The sequence below is a fragment of the Chaetodon trifascialis genome, chromosome 11, assembly GCF_039877785.1.
Source record: "Chaetodon trifascialis isolate fChaTrf1 chromosome 11, fChaTrf1.hap1, whole genome shotgun sequence".
Taxonomy (NCBI): domain Eukaryota; kingdom Metazoa; phylum Chordata; class Actinopteri; order Chaetodontiformes; family Chaetodontidae; genus Chaetodon; species Chaetodon trifascialis.
The window spans coordinates 692,694-709,030 of NC_092066.1; the positions used below are offsets into that span (position 1 = coordinate 692,694).

The 16,337-nt window shown below is 43.1% G+C and overlaps 1 pseudogene and 1 gene segment (V, D, J or C); one reads left to right on the forward strand and one right to left on the reverse strand.

Annotated features, from left to right (window-relative positions):
• Positions 1-2,808: 2,808 nt before the first annotated feature.
• LOC139338724 (T cell receptor alpha variable 3-like) lies at positions 2,809-3,659 on the forward strand. The segment is given in 2 exon segments: positions 2,809-2,818; positions 3,280-3,659. Coding segments are annotated over 2 exon segments (390 nt in total).
• A 5,958-nt stretch (positions 3,660-9,617) lies between these two features.
• Positions 9,618-11,470, reverse strand: LOC139338725 (uncharacterized; annotated as a pseudogene).
• Positions 11,471-16,337: the final 4,867 nt, after the last annotated feature.

The following is a 16,337-nucleotide window of genomic DNA, read 5'->3' on the forward strand; positions in this document are numbered from 1 at the left end:
TTTAGTGAACATAGAAGAATCATCATTAATGTGGATAAATTGAAATGGATCTGAAAAATAGGATTTAAACCAGCTGAGTGCAGTTCTCTTAATGCCAATGAACTGTTCCAGTCTCTATAACAGGACACCATGGTCAGTGGTGTCAAATGCAGCACTGAGATCTAACGAGACGAGGACAGAGACCAGTCCTTGGTCTGATGTCATGATACGGTCTTTTGTAACTTTGACCAATGCTGTCTCTGTGCTGTGGTGCACTCTAAATACTGACAAACTATTGTTGTGTAGAAAATCACAGAGCTGATTCACAACTCCTCTCTCAAGAGTTTCAAAGAGAAAGCGGAGGTCAAATACTGATCAGGCATAACATTATGACCACCTACCTAATGTTGTGTTGGTTCCCCTGTTGCTGCCAAAACAGCCCTGACCCGTCGAGGCATGGACTCCAATAGACCCCTGAAGGTGTGCTGTGGTATCTGGCACCAAGATGTTAGCAGCAAATCCTTTAAATCCTATAAGTTGCAAGGTGGGGCCTCCATGGATCGGACTTGTTTGTCCAGCACATCCCACAGATGCTTGATTGGATTGAGATCTGGGGAATTTGGAGGCCAAGTCAACACCTTGAACTCATTGTTGTGCTCCACAAACCATTCCTGAACCATTTCTGTTTTGTAGCATGACGCATTATCCTGCTGAAAGAGGCCACAGACATCAGGGAATACCGTTTCCCCGAAAGGGTGTACATGGTCTGCGACAATGCTTATGTAGGTGGTACGTGTCAAAGTAACATCCACATGGATGGCAGTACACAAGGTTCCCCAGTAGAACATCACCCAAAACATCACACTACCTCTACCAGCTTGCCTTCTTTCCATAGTGCATCCTGGTGCCATGTGTTCCCCAGGTAAGCGATGCACACGCACCTGGCCATCCACGTGATGCAAAAGAAAATGTGAATCATCAGACCAGGCCACCTTCTTCCATTACTCTGTGGTCCAGTTCTGATGTTCATGTGCCCATTGTTGCCATTTTCGGAGGTGGACAGAAGTCAGCATGAACACCCTGATTGGTCTGCGGCTATGCAGCCCCAAACACAACAAACTGCGATGCACTGTGTAATCTGACACCTTTCTATCAGAACCAGCATTAACTTATAACTAACAGTGGCTCAGCTGTTTGATTGGACCTCCTCTGTTTTGTTATCTTCTTTTTGTTAGAGGGACAATAGAGTTCAGTGGCATATGCAATGAACCTATAGCTGTAGTTTCACATAATGACCACATACAAGACAAATTCTACAGGAGAGGAGAGTGTCAGTGAAATGTGTTGAGTGTAAACTCGTCAGTCGGGGGAATAACAGGGCTGTGAATGAGCCCTGACACTGTGATCAGGCTCCTCCTCCTAATCCACCAACTGATTGTTGATGAAGACTAAACACAGAGATCACAGCCTTCTTTAGACCTGCTGGAGCTCACAGTGACTCAACACTGCACACATGATGCCTCTGTTCATCTCAGTGTTGCTGGCTGCGATGTGCCTTGGTATGAACACAACTCTGTTTCTTTGACATCAATCCAACATTGACATGATTCTTTGACAGCACACTGATACTGTTTGTGGCTGTTTTACAGGAAGCAGAGCACAAAAAGACAACGTGCTGCAACCCAAAGGAGATGAGACTGCTACTGAAGGACAGGAAGTAACACTTGGCTGTCAATATAACAGCAGTTCATCAAATGTTTATTATCTCTACTGGTACAAACAGGATGGAAACAACAGCCCCAGATTCATACTGAGCCAGTTTAAGGTTGGTTCGGGAAAAACAGAGGACGAGTTCAAGGACAGATTTTCATCCACACTGAATTCCACCTTAAGATCAGTTCCTCTGAAGATCCAGAAGCTTCAGCTGTCTGACTCTGCTGTGTACTACTGTGCTCTGAGGCCCACAGTGACAGGAAACACCAAAACTCTGTACAAAAACCTTTGGAGCAAACACAACTGAATCCTCCACAACGTCCACTAGAGGGAGTCACACACTGTTCAGCTTCAGTGGTTGATGACAGAGTCTAGATTCTTTGTCGAGGTGATTATGAAACAACAGAAAATGAAACTAAAGATAAAACACACAATGAAGGAAAGTTGTTTCATAAAGAGAACTCATACTTAACTCGACATACTGGCCCTTTCATACTTAAGTTGGAGTCATGATGAGCCCATGATTGGTGAATGAATATTCATATCATTTCATCCCATCTTGAGCCTCTATTTCACCTCCAGCCAACATGAAGGGAGGACGTCTCTCTGAATGTCCCATCCTGAGTTTCCACTTACATTTCTGACATGTTAAGGCAGGGACAGTATGTGGACTTTCCACTTGATGATGATGTTGGTCTGTAAAACCCACCAAGACACTGTTTGAGATACTGGGCTGTGCTAATAAACTACACTTGATGTCAACATCCAGATGGAGGTTTTGTTGGTCTCAAAGAATATTCCTGTGAAGATATCTCATTTGATTACCATGTGCTCAACAGCTGGGAGCCTGAAAGGTGACAGAAAAGTTCAGAGCATCACTGACTGTTAATTTCTTTGGTAAATACACATATTTCAGAGGTGTGACGAGGCAACGATGGAACACAGAAGTACAGACTTTAACCATGTTGTGTTTGGAAAATGCTGAACACACCGATCATCAGCTAATAACTGCATGATGCTCCTGGAGAGGACTGAAGTTTCAATGGCATCTTTGATGCCTCTGTGGCCTGATTCTGGTTGGCCACTACATGACACTGAAACTGCTGTTAATCCAAGATGACCACAGGTAAAGTCCAGACTGATGGAGCAAGTTACAAGAGGCTCAGATGAACATTCAGGTGGTGAGTATTCAACACTCAAAGGAGCTTCATGTTCTGATTACTCACAGTCACCTTTTCCATTTACTCTCAAAGGAAATCTCTCATACTCAAAGTATTTCTCTGGGGTACATGAGCTTCATGGATTTAACAAGACGGAGAGATTGAGGGAGGAGCTGAGCTGTTACTGAACTATAGAAGAGAGAGGAGCTTCCATATTCAGCAGAGTTCAACACACAAACCACAAACATTACCTTTATTCAACATGCTGTCTCTGCAATATTTTCGACTTTGTCTGATGTTTGTCACTGTTTTAACAGGTACGTTACATTCTGCAATCAAGAAAACTTTTTCACTCCAATGTTTTTAAATGTCATTCACTTCTTGAGGGTCTTGAAACTTCATATAAAACAGATTTCTTCTCCTTCAGGTGTCAGCTGTGAAGAACTCAGTCCAGTCAACAATGAAGAGTCCAGTTTAGAAGACAGCACTGTGACTCTGTCCTACAAATACTCCAGAAAAGCAACTGGTCAAGATTCTTTCTTCTGGTATCGACAATATCCAGGAAAACCACTAGAGCTCCTCATCTCTCACTATGGAGCAGGAAATCTAATATCTAATAGAGACTCCAGACTGTCTGTTAAAGTGAGTGAGGATCAAACCCAAATGGATCTGCAGATCTCCTCTGCTGCAGTGACTGACCCTGCTCTGTACTACTGTGCTGTGAGGCCCACAGTGACAGGAAACAGCAAAACTCTGTACAAAAACCTTTGGAGCAAACACAACAGAATCCTCCACAACGTCCACTAGAGGGAGTCACACACTGTTCAGCTTCAGTGGTTGATGACAGAGTCTAGATTCTTTGTCGAGGAGATTATAAAACAACAGAAAATGAAACTAAAGATAAAACACACAATGAAGGAAAGTTGTTTCATAAAGAGAACTCATACTTAACTCGACATACTGGCCCTTTCATACTTAAGTTGGAGTCATGATGAGCCCATGATTGGTGAATGAATATTCATATCATTTCGTCCCATCTTGACCTCTATTTCACCTCCAGTCAGACATGAATGGAGGACGTCTCTCTGAATGTCCCATCCTGAGTTTCCACTTGGAGTTCTGACATTTTAAGGCAGGGACAGTATGTGGACTTTCCACTTGATGATGATGTTGGTCTGTAAAACCCACCGAGACACTGTTTGAGATACTGGGCTGTGCTTATAAACTACACTTGATGTCAACATCCAGATGGAGGTTTTGTTGGTTTCAAAGAATATTCCTGTGAAGATATCTCATTTGACTATCATGTGCTCAACAGCTGGGAGCCTGAAAAGTTCAGAGCATCACTTTGACTGTTAATTTCTTTGGTAAATACACATATTTCAGAGGTGTGACGAGGCAACGATGGAACACAGAAGTACAGACTTTGACCATGTTGTGTTTGGAAAATGCTGAACACATGATCATCAGCTAATAACTGCATGATGCTCCTGGAGAGGACTGAAGTTTCAATGGCATCTTTGATGCCTCTGTGGCCTGATTCTGGTTGGCCACTAGATGACACTGAAACTGCTGTTAATCCAAGATGACCACAGGTAAAGTCCAGACTGATGGAGCAAGTTACAAGAGGCTCAGATGAACATTCAGGTGGTGAGTATTTAACACTCAAAGGAGCTTCATGTTCTGATTACTCACAGTCACCTTTTCCATTTACTCTCAAAGGAAATGTTTCATACTCAAAGTATTTCTCTGGGGTACATGAGCTTCATGGATTTAACAAGACGGAGAGATTGAGGGAGGAGCTGAGCTGTTACTGAACTATAGAAGAGAGAGGAGCTTCCATATTCAGCAGAGTTCAACACACAAACCACAAACATTACCTTTATTCAACATGCTGTCTCTGCATCATTGTGTGTTTTCTCTCCTGTTTCTTTCCATTCTAACAGGTATGTTCCATCATGCAGCACCAAAAAGCTTCAGTCAAATGTTTGTTGTCTGTCATTCATTCAGTCAGACTTTTACAACATGCTATAACAGAGTTATCTCTTTGTTTAGGTGTCAGCTGTCAAGAACTCAGTCCAGTCAACAATGAAGAGTCCAGTTTAGAAGACAGCACTGTGACTCTGTCCTACAAATACTCCAAGTCGATCAGTGCTGATGATCACTTCTTCTGGTATCGGCAATATCCAGGAAAACCACCAGAGTTTCTTCTGTACATCTCAGGGAATAATTTTACGAGAGCAGCAGAGTCTCTGAAGTCAGACACGAGGTTCTCTACAAAACTGTCTGAAGACAAACATCATGTGGATCTGCAGATCTCCTCTGCTGCAGTGACTGACTCTGCTCTGTACTACTGTGCTGTGAGGCCCACAGTGACAGGAAACAGCAAAACTCTGTACAAAAACACAAGCTGACACACTGACAAGCTGCTGGAGGCCTTTGTTCCACACTGTTGGACTCAACTTTTTACCTCCACTAGAGGGCCACATTATCAAGTAGGCGCTGCACTACTTGTGCACTGTGTTCAACCATTGTGTCAATAAGAAGTGCTGCTGTGAAGAGAAGCATTCTCACACTGAATGTTGAACATCACCTACTTTCTCCTCTTCATTTCAACCTTGTTGTACAGATGGAACATTGGCTGTGGATTATTCTGGCTGCTCTTTGCTTTGGTGAGAAATAAAACATCACATTTCCTTTGAAAAGTCTTGAATGTCTGCGTGTCTGACTCTGATGACGGAACTTTAATCAATCATCTTTATTGATTCATCTCTTCCTCTGCATGTTCTCTTCTTCCTCAGAGTGTAAAGGAGAAGACAGAGTGACCCAGACAAAAGAAGATGTCATTGCTACTGAAGGACACACAGTTACACTGGACTGTACTTTTGAGACCAGTTACCCAACTTCCTATCTGTTCTGGTACAAACAAGAAGTGAACAGTTTCCCAAAGTTCATGCTGAAATGCATCTCAAGAACAACACAAAATGCTGAAGAGTTCGACAAAGACAGATTTAATGCCACAATCAAGGATAAGTCAGTTCCTCTGAAGATCCAGAAGCTTCAGCTGTCTGACTCTGCTGTGTACTACTGTGCTCTGCAGCCCACAGTGACAGGAAAGACCAAAACTCTGTACAAAAACCTTTGCAGCAAACACAACTGAATCCTCCACAACGTCCACTAGAGGGAGTCACACACCATGAAGCCATTACGGTCTGAGCCAGAGTCACTGGACTGATGACAAATCCAACAACAAAGAAAGAAGCAATGCAGATTAGAGACAGAGCTCCTGTGAACAGAGGAAACATTTATTGGTTGAGCTCAACTGAGGAAATGACATCAGGAGGTGACTGGTCCCGCCCACTGAGCCTCAACTCAACCAATGACATGATTTCTTACTCATTCTCCTGCAGTGGAACATCATTGCTCCTCTGCTGTCCGTCTGACTTCAACAACTCAAAGACATGTTGTTTTACCTCTTGTTGCTCTTCTGTCACTTTATAGGTGAGTGTTACAACAGAACAGGAGCTCAAGTTTTCTTGAAGCTGCTGCATTAACCACATATACACAAGCTGGATTTCACAACGCCTCTCATTTCTTTGCTCTGACAGAAAGCACCTCACCTTTTCATCATCCTGGAACAGTGAATGTTAATGGAACTGTACTTTTTCTCTTTTACTGTCAATGTCCATACAATCACACTGTACACTTGACATTTTCCACTGTGTTCTCCTCTCAGCCTCATGAACAATGTGAGTCTAATGGCTTCATTTTATCCACTTTTTCCAGGACTCACAGCTGGAGACAAAATCTCTCCAATACAAGATGAAGTCAGTGGAAGAGAAGGACGATCTGTCACACTCACATGTTACTATGAGACAACTTACAGTGGTGTTTACCTTCACTGGTACAAACATCATTCTGACATTCAGGCTCCTCAGTTTATACTCAGGAAAGGAGCAAAAGGATCCACATCTGAATACATTCCTGACAATCGATATAAAAGTCAAACATCAAGCGAATCGACCAAACTGACCATCACAAAGCTAACCCTGGCAGACACAGCTCTCTACTACTGTGCTCTAGAAACACAGTGATACAAAGTGTAGAAGAGGCTGTACAAAAAGCTGAACACAGATATCTGACTACTCTTCAAACAGGAGGGAAGTGGTATTCAAACCACAGCTTCATATCAGATGGATTCTGATCATTCCTGTTGGATCAGAGTCACTGTGGTTACAGCTGCTGATCAAACACTGTGGGAGGATTGACATGAGCAGCCAATCAGGGACAAACCAGCTGGATGATGCTTCAAACTCAAGACACCATGACAACAAAAAGCCAATGAATACAGAAATAACTGAGGATCAAACACACTGAGACATAAACTGTGGATTTACTCAGAATTTGTATTTTCAGGCATTAAAGTCTACAGCATGCATCCAGTACGACCACAGTCGACCAGTTTCAGAGTAAAGTGGCTCATTTAAAGCGACGGCAGCTTCCACAAACACTCCACCATCTTTGCTGTGGACCTGACGCTGATGGACAAAATGACAAGTTCCAAACTTCAGCTGGAAAGCAGAGTTTAATCTGTGATGTTCAATTCAAAAGACCACACAAACATGAAAAGTCTGATTCTGTCTCAATACTCAGTCAGTCCACTTCATGGATCATTTGTATAGTGACAAACATTAGGGGGCACTTCAGAATCATCAGCACCTTCAGGACTTCAGTTCAAAGCGTTTGCTGTCCAGCACAAGACGTCTCAGCTGAGTCCAACACAACCACTACATGCAGGATGAGGTGACAGCGTCTGAAGAAACACAGGCTGAAGACACCATGTGGAGGATTTATACCATCTGCCTCTGTCCTCCCTCATGAATACTAAAACCTCTATGAACATGATCACGTCAAGGTTCTCACTGAACACCTGAGAAATTAATGGCATCCAGGCTGGAAATGAACAATTTGAAACAAACTGATTCAATATTTGACCGAAGAAATTCAAGCTGAAGGATGACCAAACAATGATGAACCGAGGCATTAAAGTGAGGAGGACTTTGTGTGTGATGAGCTTTTGTCTGACCGTTGCTCGGGCTGATTCAATAAATGACATGTTCATATTAGTCTGCGTCCACTGTCATTAAAAGACCTGTAAACTGTCCTCCATGTTCCCAGAATAAAGACAAAATCTTCAGGTGAAGCTTCCTTCTACTCTGACCTGCCTTGGTCTCACATAGTGTGAAGGACTGAAAGTGGACATTCAGCAAACATTTCTCTGAGGCAGAGCTGCTCTGGACCAACAAATCATCTCACTGGCTGAACTGAACTTTGGTCGGCAGAGAGTCTCTGGCCCCACCCACTCATGTTCACCTCAACCAATGAGATGATCTCTGTCTGCAGAGCAGAAAGCTTTGAGTAACTCAAAGCACAATGGTCTTGATGTTGAGGAGAAGGGCTGTGCAGCAGGCTGTTTCCTTTCTCATTCTCCTGCAGTGGAAGAACGTTGTTCATCTGCTGTCTGTCTGACTTCAACAGCTCCAAAGACATGTTGCTTTACCTCTTTCTACTCTTCTCTCACTTTATAGGTGAGTGTTACAACACAGATCAAAGCCTCATTTAACCTGCTGGATTAACCAGATATTGGCTCCACATTTCATAACGTCAGCTTCATGTGTGGAAGATCAACATTTGAACATGTGAAAAAGACATTTGCTTCATTGAAAGCATCTAAAAAGGGTCAAAGATGACAGAAAGAGTCCAGAACCTCTGCTCAGTCTCTTCATGTTAGAATCTCTTGCAGACTAACTGACATGAATAATACTCATTTTGCAGCTCTGGGTTCCATGAACAGCATAAAGCCAGAAAGTACTGAAGAACATGCAGCAGAGGGAAGAAGCATCAAGCTGGCCTGTAAATATGACGGTGCTATCCGCAACATCCAGTGGTACCGACAACACCAGAGATCCAGACCAGAGTTCCTGCTCTCCATCACAGAGGGAGGATCCATCCATCCAACTGGTTCTGATTTCTCAGCTCACATTAACAAGACAGAGAAACATGTAGATGTGGAGATCGTCTCAGCTAAAGTGTCTGACTCTGCTGTGTACTACTGTGCTCTGCAGCCCACAGTGACAGGAAACACCAAAACTCTGTACAAAAACCTTTGCAGCAAACACAACTGAATCCTCCACAACGTCCACTAGAGGGAGTCACACACTGTTCAGCTTGAGAGACGTGATGAAACAGTCTGGACTCACTGTCCTCTCAGACAGGACTGTGATGGAAAGCTTCAGAAATTAAACCACTGACAACTTATTCATTCACAATTATAGTTCATCAAGGTAACCATGGCAACATGCAACAACATACTTTTTCAACTTTTGTTGATATGAAACATTTTCATGAGACCTGAAACAGGACAGATTTAGGGAGGATCCTAACTTTTAGATGAACTAAAGCACAATGTTCTGTTGACTTTTCACGCTGCCATATGAACCTGTGGATGTGACGTCACTTCTCTTGGTTCAACATTTGACTTCAATCAATGGATCTGACCTTCATTTCATATTTAAAGAGTACAATAAAACCTCCATGGTTATCGGTTAAGATTAATTCATGAACACACAGAACAATTGCGACAGGATGTGTCAGGGACAATGTCTGTCGAGGTCTACATTATCAGGAAGTCATGGACGGCAGAGAGGACAGACAGTTACCTTCATAGAGGCCATGAACTCCTGATGATGGACAACTGGTTAGACATTATCCATTATCCGCATCGGTGGTCCTGCGGATGGCTCTCCTCCTTCTCTTGCCCTCGATGGCCAAACTGCTAAAGGCTCTAGTCAGGGGAAGGGCTGCAAAGCCCTGCATCCAACCTCCACTGGGGGACATCATGCTCTCCAACCAGCCTGCTGACAGTCACTGACCAGTCCCGTGTACTTGGAGAGCTTCCTCTCAAAGGCTTCTTCCAGGTGGTCTTCCCATGGGATGGTCAGCTCCAGCAGCACTACCTGCTTGCTGGACTCAGACACAAGGACAATGTCTGGTCGTAGGGTGGTGACTGCAATGTGGCTGGGGAACTTCAGCTGATGTTCAAGATCCACCAGCAGCTGCCAGTCTCCTGCAGAGAACAGGATCTCTGCAGATGTTCTTCTGGCAGGTGTTGGCTGCTCCCCAGCTCTGACAAAGGTGACGGTTTTCTTGGAGGGCCAGAACCGCTTCACCCACCCGAGTCCTTCGCTGATGACTTCAGCGATGGTCTTAAGAACATGGTCATGCCTCCAGCGGTACTCTCCATCTCCAAGTGCCCTGGTGTAGCAGCTGAGGATATGATCCAGGGTTCCTTGCTTGGAACACAATGGGCATGCTGGTGTCTCAGCTTTGCCCCATGTGTACAGGTTTGATGTGCTTGGAAGCACATCGTATACTGCATGGATAAGGAACTTAATGCAGTGAGGCTCGGCTTTCCACAGCTCAGCTCAGGTCACTTTCCTCTCAACTGCGTTCTCCCATTTGTCCAAGCTCCATGTTGCTTCATTCACACTGCCGTGATGGTTCTTGTTTCTTCCACTGCAGCCCTCACCTCCTCCTGAACAAGGTGGCAGCCTTCCTTCCTGCTGGTGTTCGTTTGGGGAGTTGGAAAGGAGCCTCGCCCAGCTCTGCCTCATGTGACCACCACCAGGCTCCTTTGATGCATCCTTGCCTCAGCCTCTCGAACTGCATCCTCTGCCCTCCACTTCCGTCCAGTCCTCACTTGGATCCCTGCTTTAGCCACCTTAGACACCATGACGTTATTACTCCCGAAGATACCCTCATCCTGAAATTGGTGCAGTGATCAGCCATGAGGTCTCTGAACTTGCTGGGAACATGATGTTTCATCAGTGTTCGCTGAACCAGCTTGTGTGGAATGGAGCCAAATGCATTTGCCAGGTTAAGCCACAACACTGACAGGTTGCCCTTGTTCTTTCTTGCCTCCCTTATCAGCTGAGTCACCACACCTGTGTGCTCCAGACAGCCTGGCATTCCCGAAACACCGCCGTTCTGGACCAATGTGTCGATATAGGTGTTCTGTTCCAGGTAGGTACACAGCCGTTTGGAAACAGTGCTCAGGAAGATCTTTGCCTCGACACACAGCAGGGAGATAATGCGGAACTGGTCTAGTTGGGTGGAGTTTTCCTCCATCGGGACCCACACCCCTTCAGCTACTCTCCATTGATCGGGGATCCTCCCTCTTCTCCAGAAGACTTGCAGGATTTTCCACAGATGCAGCAGGAGCGTGAGACAGTTCTTATACACTATGTGTGAAGAGCGACTCGGTCCTGGAGTGGAGTATGCCCTTGCGTTGCGGACGACCTCCCTGACATCCTTTAGCTGCAGCTCTGACATGTTCAACTGCACCTCAGGTTCACGGGGTCTATGAGGATATCACATTCTCCCAGCTCCTGCTCTCTTGTGGGGTCGCTGTACGTCTGCTTCAGATGTTGGTCTATGTCTTCCTGTGAGGAGGCAAGTTTACCACTATGCTTCTACCCCAGCAGATCCTTGGTGAACTCGAAGGGGTTGGAGATAAACACAGCGCGTTTATGCGCTCTCTGCTTACAACATCTGATCATATATCTAATTGTGATTCAGTGATTATATCAGTTGTTTATGATATGTGAAGTGCTGGTGTTCCAGACCTTCCTAAAAGTGAGTGAGTCTAGAACTGAGATCCTTTTACTTTCCCCCAAAACTCTGTTATTGGATGAAATTGTATGATGAAATAATGTCGTCACTTCAGGAATATAAATCAAGTCCATCTCTTGTTGGCAGACCCTGAAAATGTGATCCATCCTGTAAATCAATGCAGCGTCCTTTCTGTAGCTCCTCTCATAAAGGAACCACAGAAACAGAGAAAAACCTTCTCACCTCCAGCTGGAACAAAGTGCTGCTAGCAGTCTGTTAACCAGGAGGGGGAGAAACAGAAAGAAGAGGAAATCCAGATCTAAGAGGAGACGGAGAGATTGAGGGAGGAGCTGAGCTGTTACTGAACTATAGAAGAGAGAGGAGCTTCCATATTCAGCAGAGTTCAACACACAAACCACAAACATTACCTTTATTCAACATGCTGTCTCTGCATCATTGTGTGTTTTCTCTCCTGTTTCTTTCCATTCTAACAGGTATGTTCCATCATGCAGCACCAAAAAGCTTCAGTCAAATGTTTGTTGTCTGTCATTCATGTAGTCAGACTTTTACAACATGCTATAACAGAGTTATCTCTTTGTTTAGGTGTCAGCTGTCAAGAACTCAGTCCAGTCAACAATGAAGAGTCCAGTTTAGAAGACAGCACTGTGACTCTGTCCTACAAATACTCCAAAAAAGCAGCTGCTGGAGATTATTTCTTCTGGTATCGACAATATCCAGGAAAACCACCAGAGTTCCTCATCTCTCACTCAGGAACAGGAAATCTAATATCTAATAGAGACTCCAGACTGTCTGTTAAAGTGAGTGAGGATCAAACCCAAATGGATCTGCAGATCTCCTCTGCTGCAGTGACTGACTCTGCTCTGTACTACTGTGCTGTGAGGCCCACAGTGACAGGAAACAGCAAAACTCTGTGCAAAAACACAAGCTGACACACTGACAAGCTGCTGGAGGCCTTTGTTCCACACTGTTGGACTCAACTTTTTACCTCCACTAGAGGGCCACATTATCAAGTAGGCGCTGCACTACTTGTGCACTGTGTTCAACCATTGTGTCAATAAGAAGTGCTGCTGTGAAGAGAAGCATTCTCACACTGAATGTTGAACATCACCTACTTTCTCCTCTTCATTTCAACCTTGTTGTACGGATGGAACATTGGCTGTGGATTATTCTGGCTGCTCTTTGCTTTGGTGAGAAATAAAACATCACATTTCCTTTGAAAAGTCTTGAATGTCTGTGTGTCTGACTCTGATGACGGAACTTTAATCAATCATCTTTATTGATTCATCTCTTCCTCTGCATGTTCTCTTCTTCCTCAGAGTGTAAAGGAGAAGACAGAGTGACCCAGACAAAAGAAGATGTCATTGCCACTGAAGGACACACAGTTAAACTGGACTGTACTTTTGAGACCAGTTACACAGGTCCAACTTTGTTCTGGTACAAACAAGATGGAAACAACAGCCCCAAACTCATACTGAGCAACTTTAACACAAAGGACGAGTTCAAGGACAGATTTTCATCCACACTGAATTCTACCTTAAGATCAGTTCCTCTGAAGATCCAGAAGCTTCAGCTGTCTGACTCTGCTGTGTACCACTGTGCTCTGCAGCCCACAGTGACAGGAAACAGCAAAACTCTGTACAAAAACCTTTGCAGCAAACAACTGAATCCTCCACAACGTCCACTAGAGGGAGTCACACACTGTTAAACTTCAGTAGGATGTGATGGTCGTGTTGATTCTTGTGCTGATTAAAACAAACAAAATGAAGCACTAAAGTTAAAACACAGAGAAAAGGAAAGTGTTGTTTCATACGATTCAAACTGTGATGATCATAATGATGATGATGATGATGATGAGGTCTTGTGGGATTTTCTGTATGTAAACAATGTTGCATCACAATTGAGTCTAACAGTAAATTCTGACCTCTAAATGAGCTTCAGTTCTAATTGTGACATTAACTGCATTAGTGAGGTTCTCCAATACATATTCAGAACTGTCGAAACGTGAAATTTCAAATCATGAAACTAAATTTTTGAGTAAATCTTTCAATGTTTCATGTGGTTATCATGTAAAATATTGTGTTAGAATTACTGTTGAATGTTATATTGACATTTAAATGTATGGATGTATGTTTAATTAATTTAATTGTTTTCTGTTGTGGATAGACTGACAAACCCCACAGCATCAGTCCCTCCTGAGCTGCTATCCAACAAGTCATGCGATGATTTTGCAGCCTTTTTTACAGATAAATTTTCAAGGATAAGACAAACAGTGTGCAGCTCCAACTCAGGCAAAATGATAAGTCTATCTGTGCCTTCTTGTTCTCCAGTTAATCTAGCATATTTTAACCTTCTAGATCACACAAGGCTGACAGAAACTGTATCACAGTTAAAATCCACAACATGCTGTCTTGATACTCTGCCAACAAACTTTTTAAAAAATGTTTTTAATTCCATAGCTCCAGATGTGTTACAGATAATAAATAATTCTCTTCAGTCCGGTCAGTTTCCCCAGGCCTTGAAAACTGCAGTAATAAAACCTCTCATGAAAAAGACTAATCTGGATGCTTCAGTAATAAGTTACTACAGGCCAATATCAAATTTTCCCTTTGACTGAGACTGTACTTATCAAAGTTTTAAATGACATACATCTGAATAATGATGCTTCCAAAACCTCAGTTTTAGTATTATTAGATCTCAGTGCTGCCTTTGATACAGTTGATCAGGACATACTTCTTGACAGACTGGAAAAGTGGATGGGACTTACTGGCACTGTACTACACTGGTTCAAATCCTATTTACAAGATAGAGACTACTTTGTGTCAGTTGGTGAGCATGTGTCTGAACAAAAGAAGATGATGTGTGGGGGGCCACAAGGGTCCATTCTCGGACCACTTCTTTTCAATATCTACATGTTGCCCCTAGCTCTGATTATGGAGCATCATAATATTTCTTATCATACTTACGCAGATGATACACAACTTTATATTTCTGTGTCATCACATGACTACAGTCCCTTACTTTCACTGAGTGAGTGTATTCATCAAATCAATGAGTGGATGTGCCAGAATTTACTTCAGCTTAATGCAGATAAAACAGAAGTGATTATATTTGGCCCCAAAAATGAAAGGTCAAAGATCAGTGCTCACCTTAACTCCATGTCACTGACAACAACAGATAAAGCCAGAAATCTTGGTGTAATTATTGATTTGGACCTGAATTTTATCAGTCATTTAAAGCTGATTACCAAATCAGCCTACTAACACCTGACAAATATAACCAGAATCAAGGGATGTCTGTCCAAAGAAGACATGGAAAAACTTGTTCATGCATTCATTTTCAGTAGGTTGGACTATTGCAATGGAGTCTTTACTGGCCCAAACAAAAAAACAATTAGGCAACTACAGCTGATCCAAAATGCTGCTGCACGAGTCCTTACAAACAGCAGAAAAATGGACCATATCACACCAGTCCTCAGATGACTACATTGGCTTCCTGTGAGTCACAGAATAGACTTTAAAATCTTACTGTTGGTCTACAAAGCATTAAATGGTCTAGGACCAAAATATATTCTAGATTTATTGACTCCATATGAAGTATCCAGACCCCTCAGGTCATCAGGGACAGGTCTACTGTGTGTTCCCAGAATCAGAACCAAACAAAGTGAAGCAGCTTTCAGTTATTATGCTCCTCACCTGTGGAACATTCTCCCTGCACACCTGAGGTCTGCACCACCTGTCAGCTCATTTAAATCAGGGTTGAAAACATTATTATTTACAAAAGCTTTTTTTTAGCTTTTTTTTTTTTTTTAATTATTATTTTACTCGCTTCTGTTTTTAATTTTCCTTTAATTGTATTTTATTTTTATTTTTATATTCTCGTCTAATCTCTTTCTTTCTATGAAATGTGTGATTTTAATATATTTTTATGCTTCTGTAAAGCACTTTGAATTGCCTAGTGTATGAATTGTGCTATACAAAAAATTTGCCTTGCCTAAGGGTTAGGGTTAGAAAACACAATCAGCGCTTTGGTGTGTGAGTCTGTGAATCTGTGTAGAGCTGAGGAGCATCCTGGCACAGATTTGGCTGAAACGCTCTCCTGGATGTGTCGGAGCACCATTGGATCAGCTGTTGAGCTCACAAACCAGCCTTCCTTCATCCCAATCCACTGCAGCAAAGGCAAATCCAGCAAGACATTAAATAACAGGCCACCAACGCTCACTCCACCACCTCAACTCTGACTGCAAAACAGGTGTGACCCAACAACCAGCAGTGTGACATTATTAACAAAATATTAACCAGCAGAAAATGAGCAGTTAATAACGGCTAAAATCTCTGGAACAACCGTCTGAAATACAGCGTTTAAAGACCAAGTGGGAATGCAGTCTGAAGGGCAGTATGCAGCTGAGCTTCTGGATGTTTCAGAAAGTTGTTTCTCCACAGATTCAGTCAGGACAATTTGGAAGATGATGATGATGATGATGATGATGATGATGATGATGATGATGATGACGACTGCAGCATCGCTGTCATTTCTCAAGCTTCCATCAGCCTGAATGCAAACAGACCACAGCAGGAGGAGGAGCTCCACAGCTGAATGTGAAAGGCTTCATGTTGGAAGTGAAGAGCTGCTGTGTTCTGTCTATTGTTCATTCAGGACAAGAGAAAATAATGCAGCTCCTTTTAGTTTGGATCATGATGTTCATGTTTCAGACTGGTGAGTCAACTTCAACAAGATCGTCAGACATCATTCAAAACCATTTCACGCTTTGGGAACGTTTTTCTAAGACGACACTGA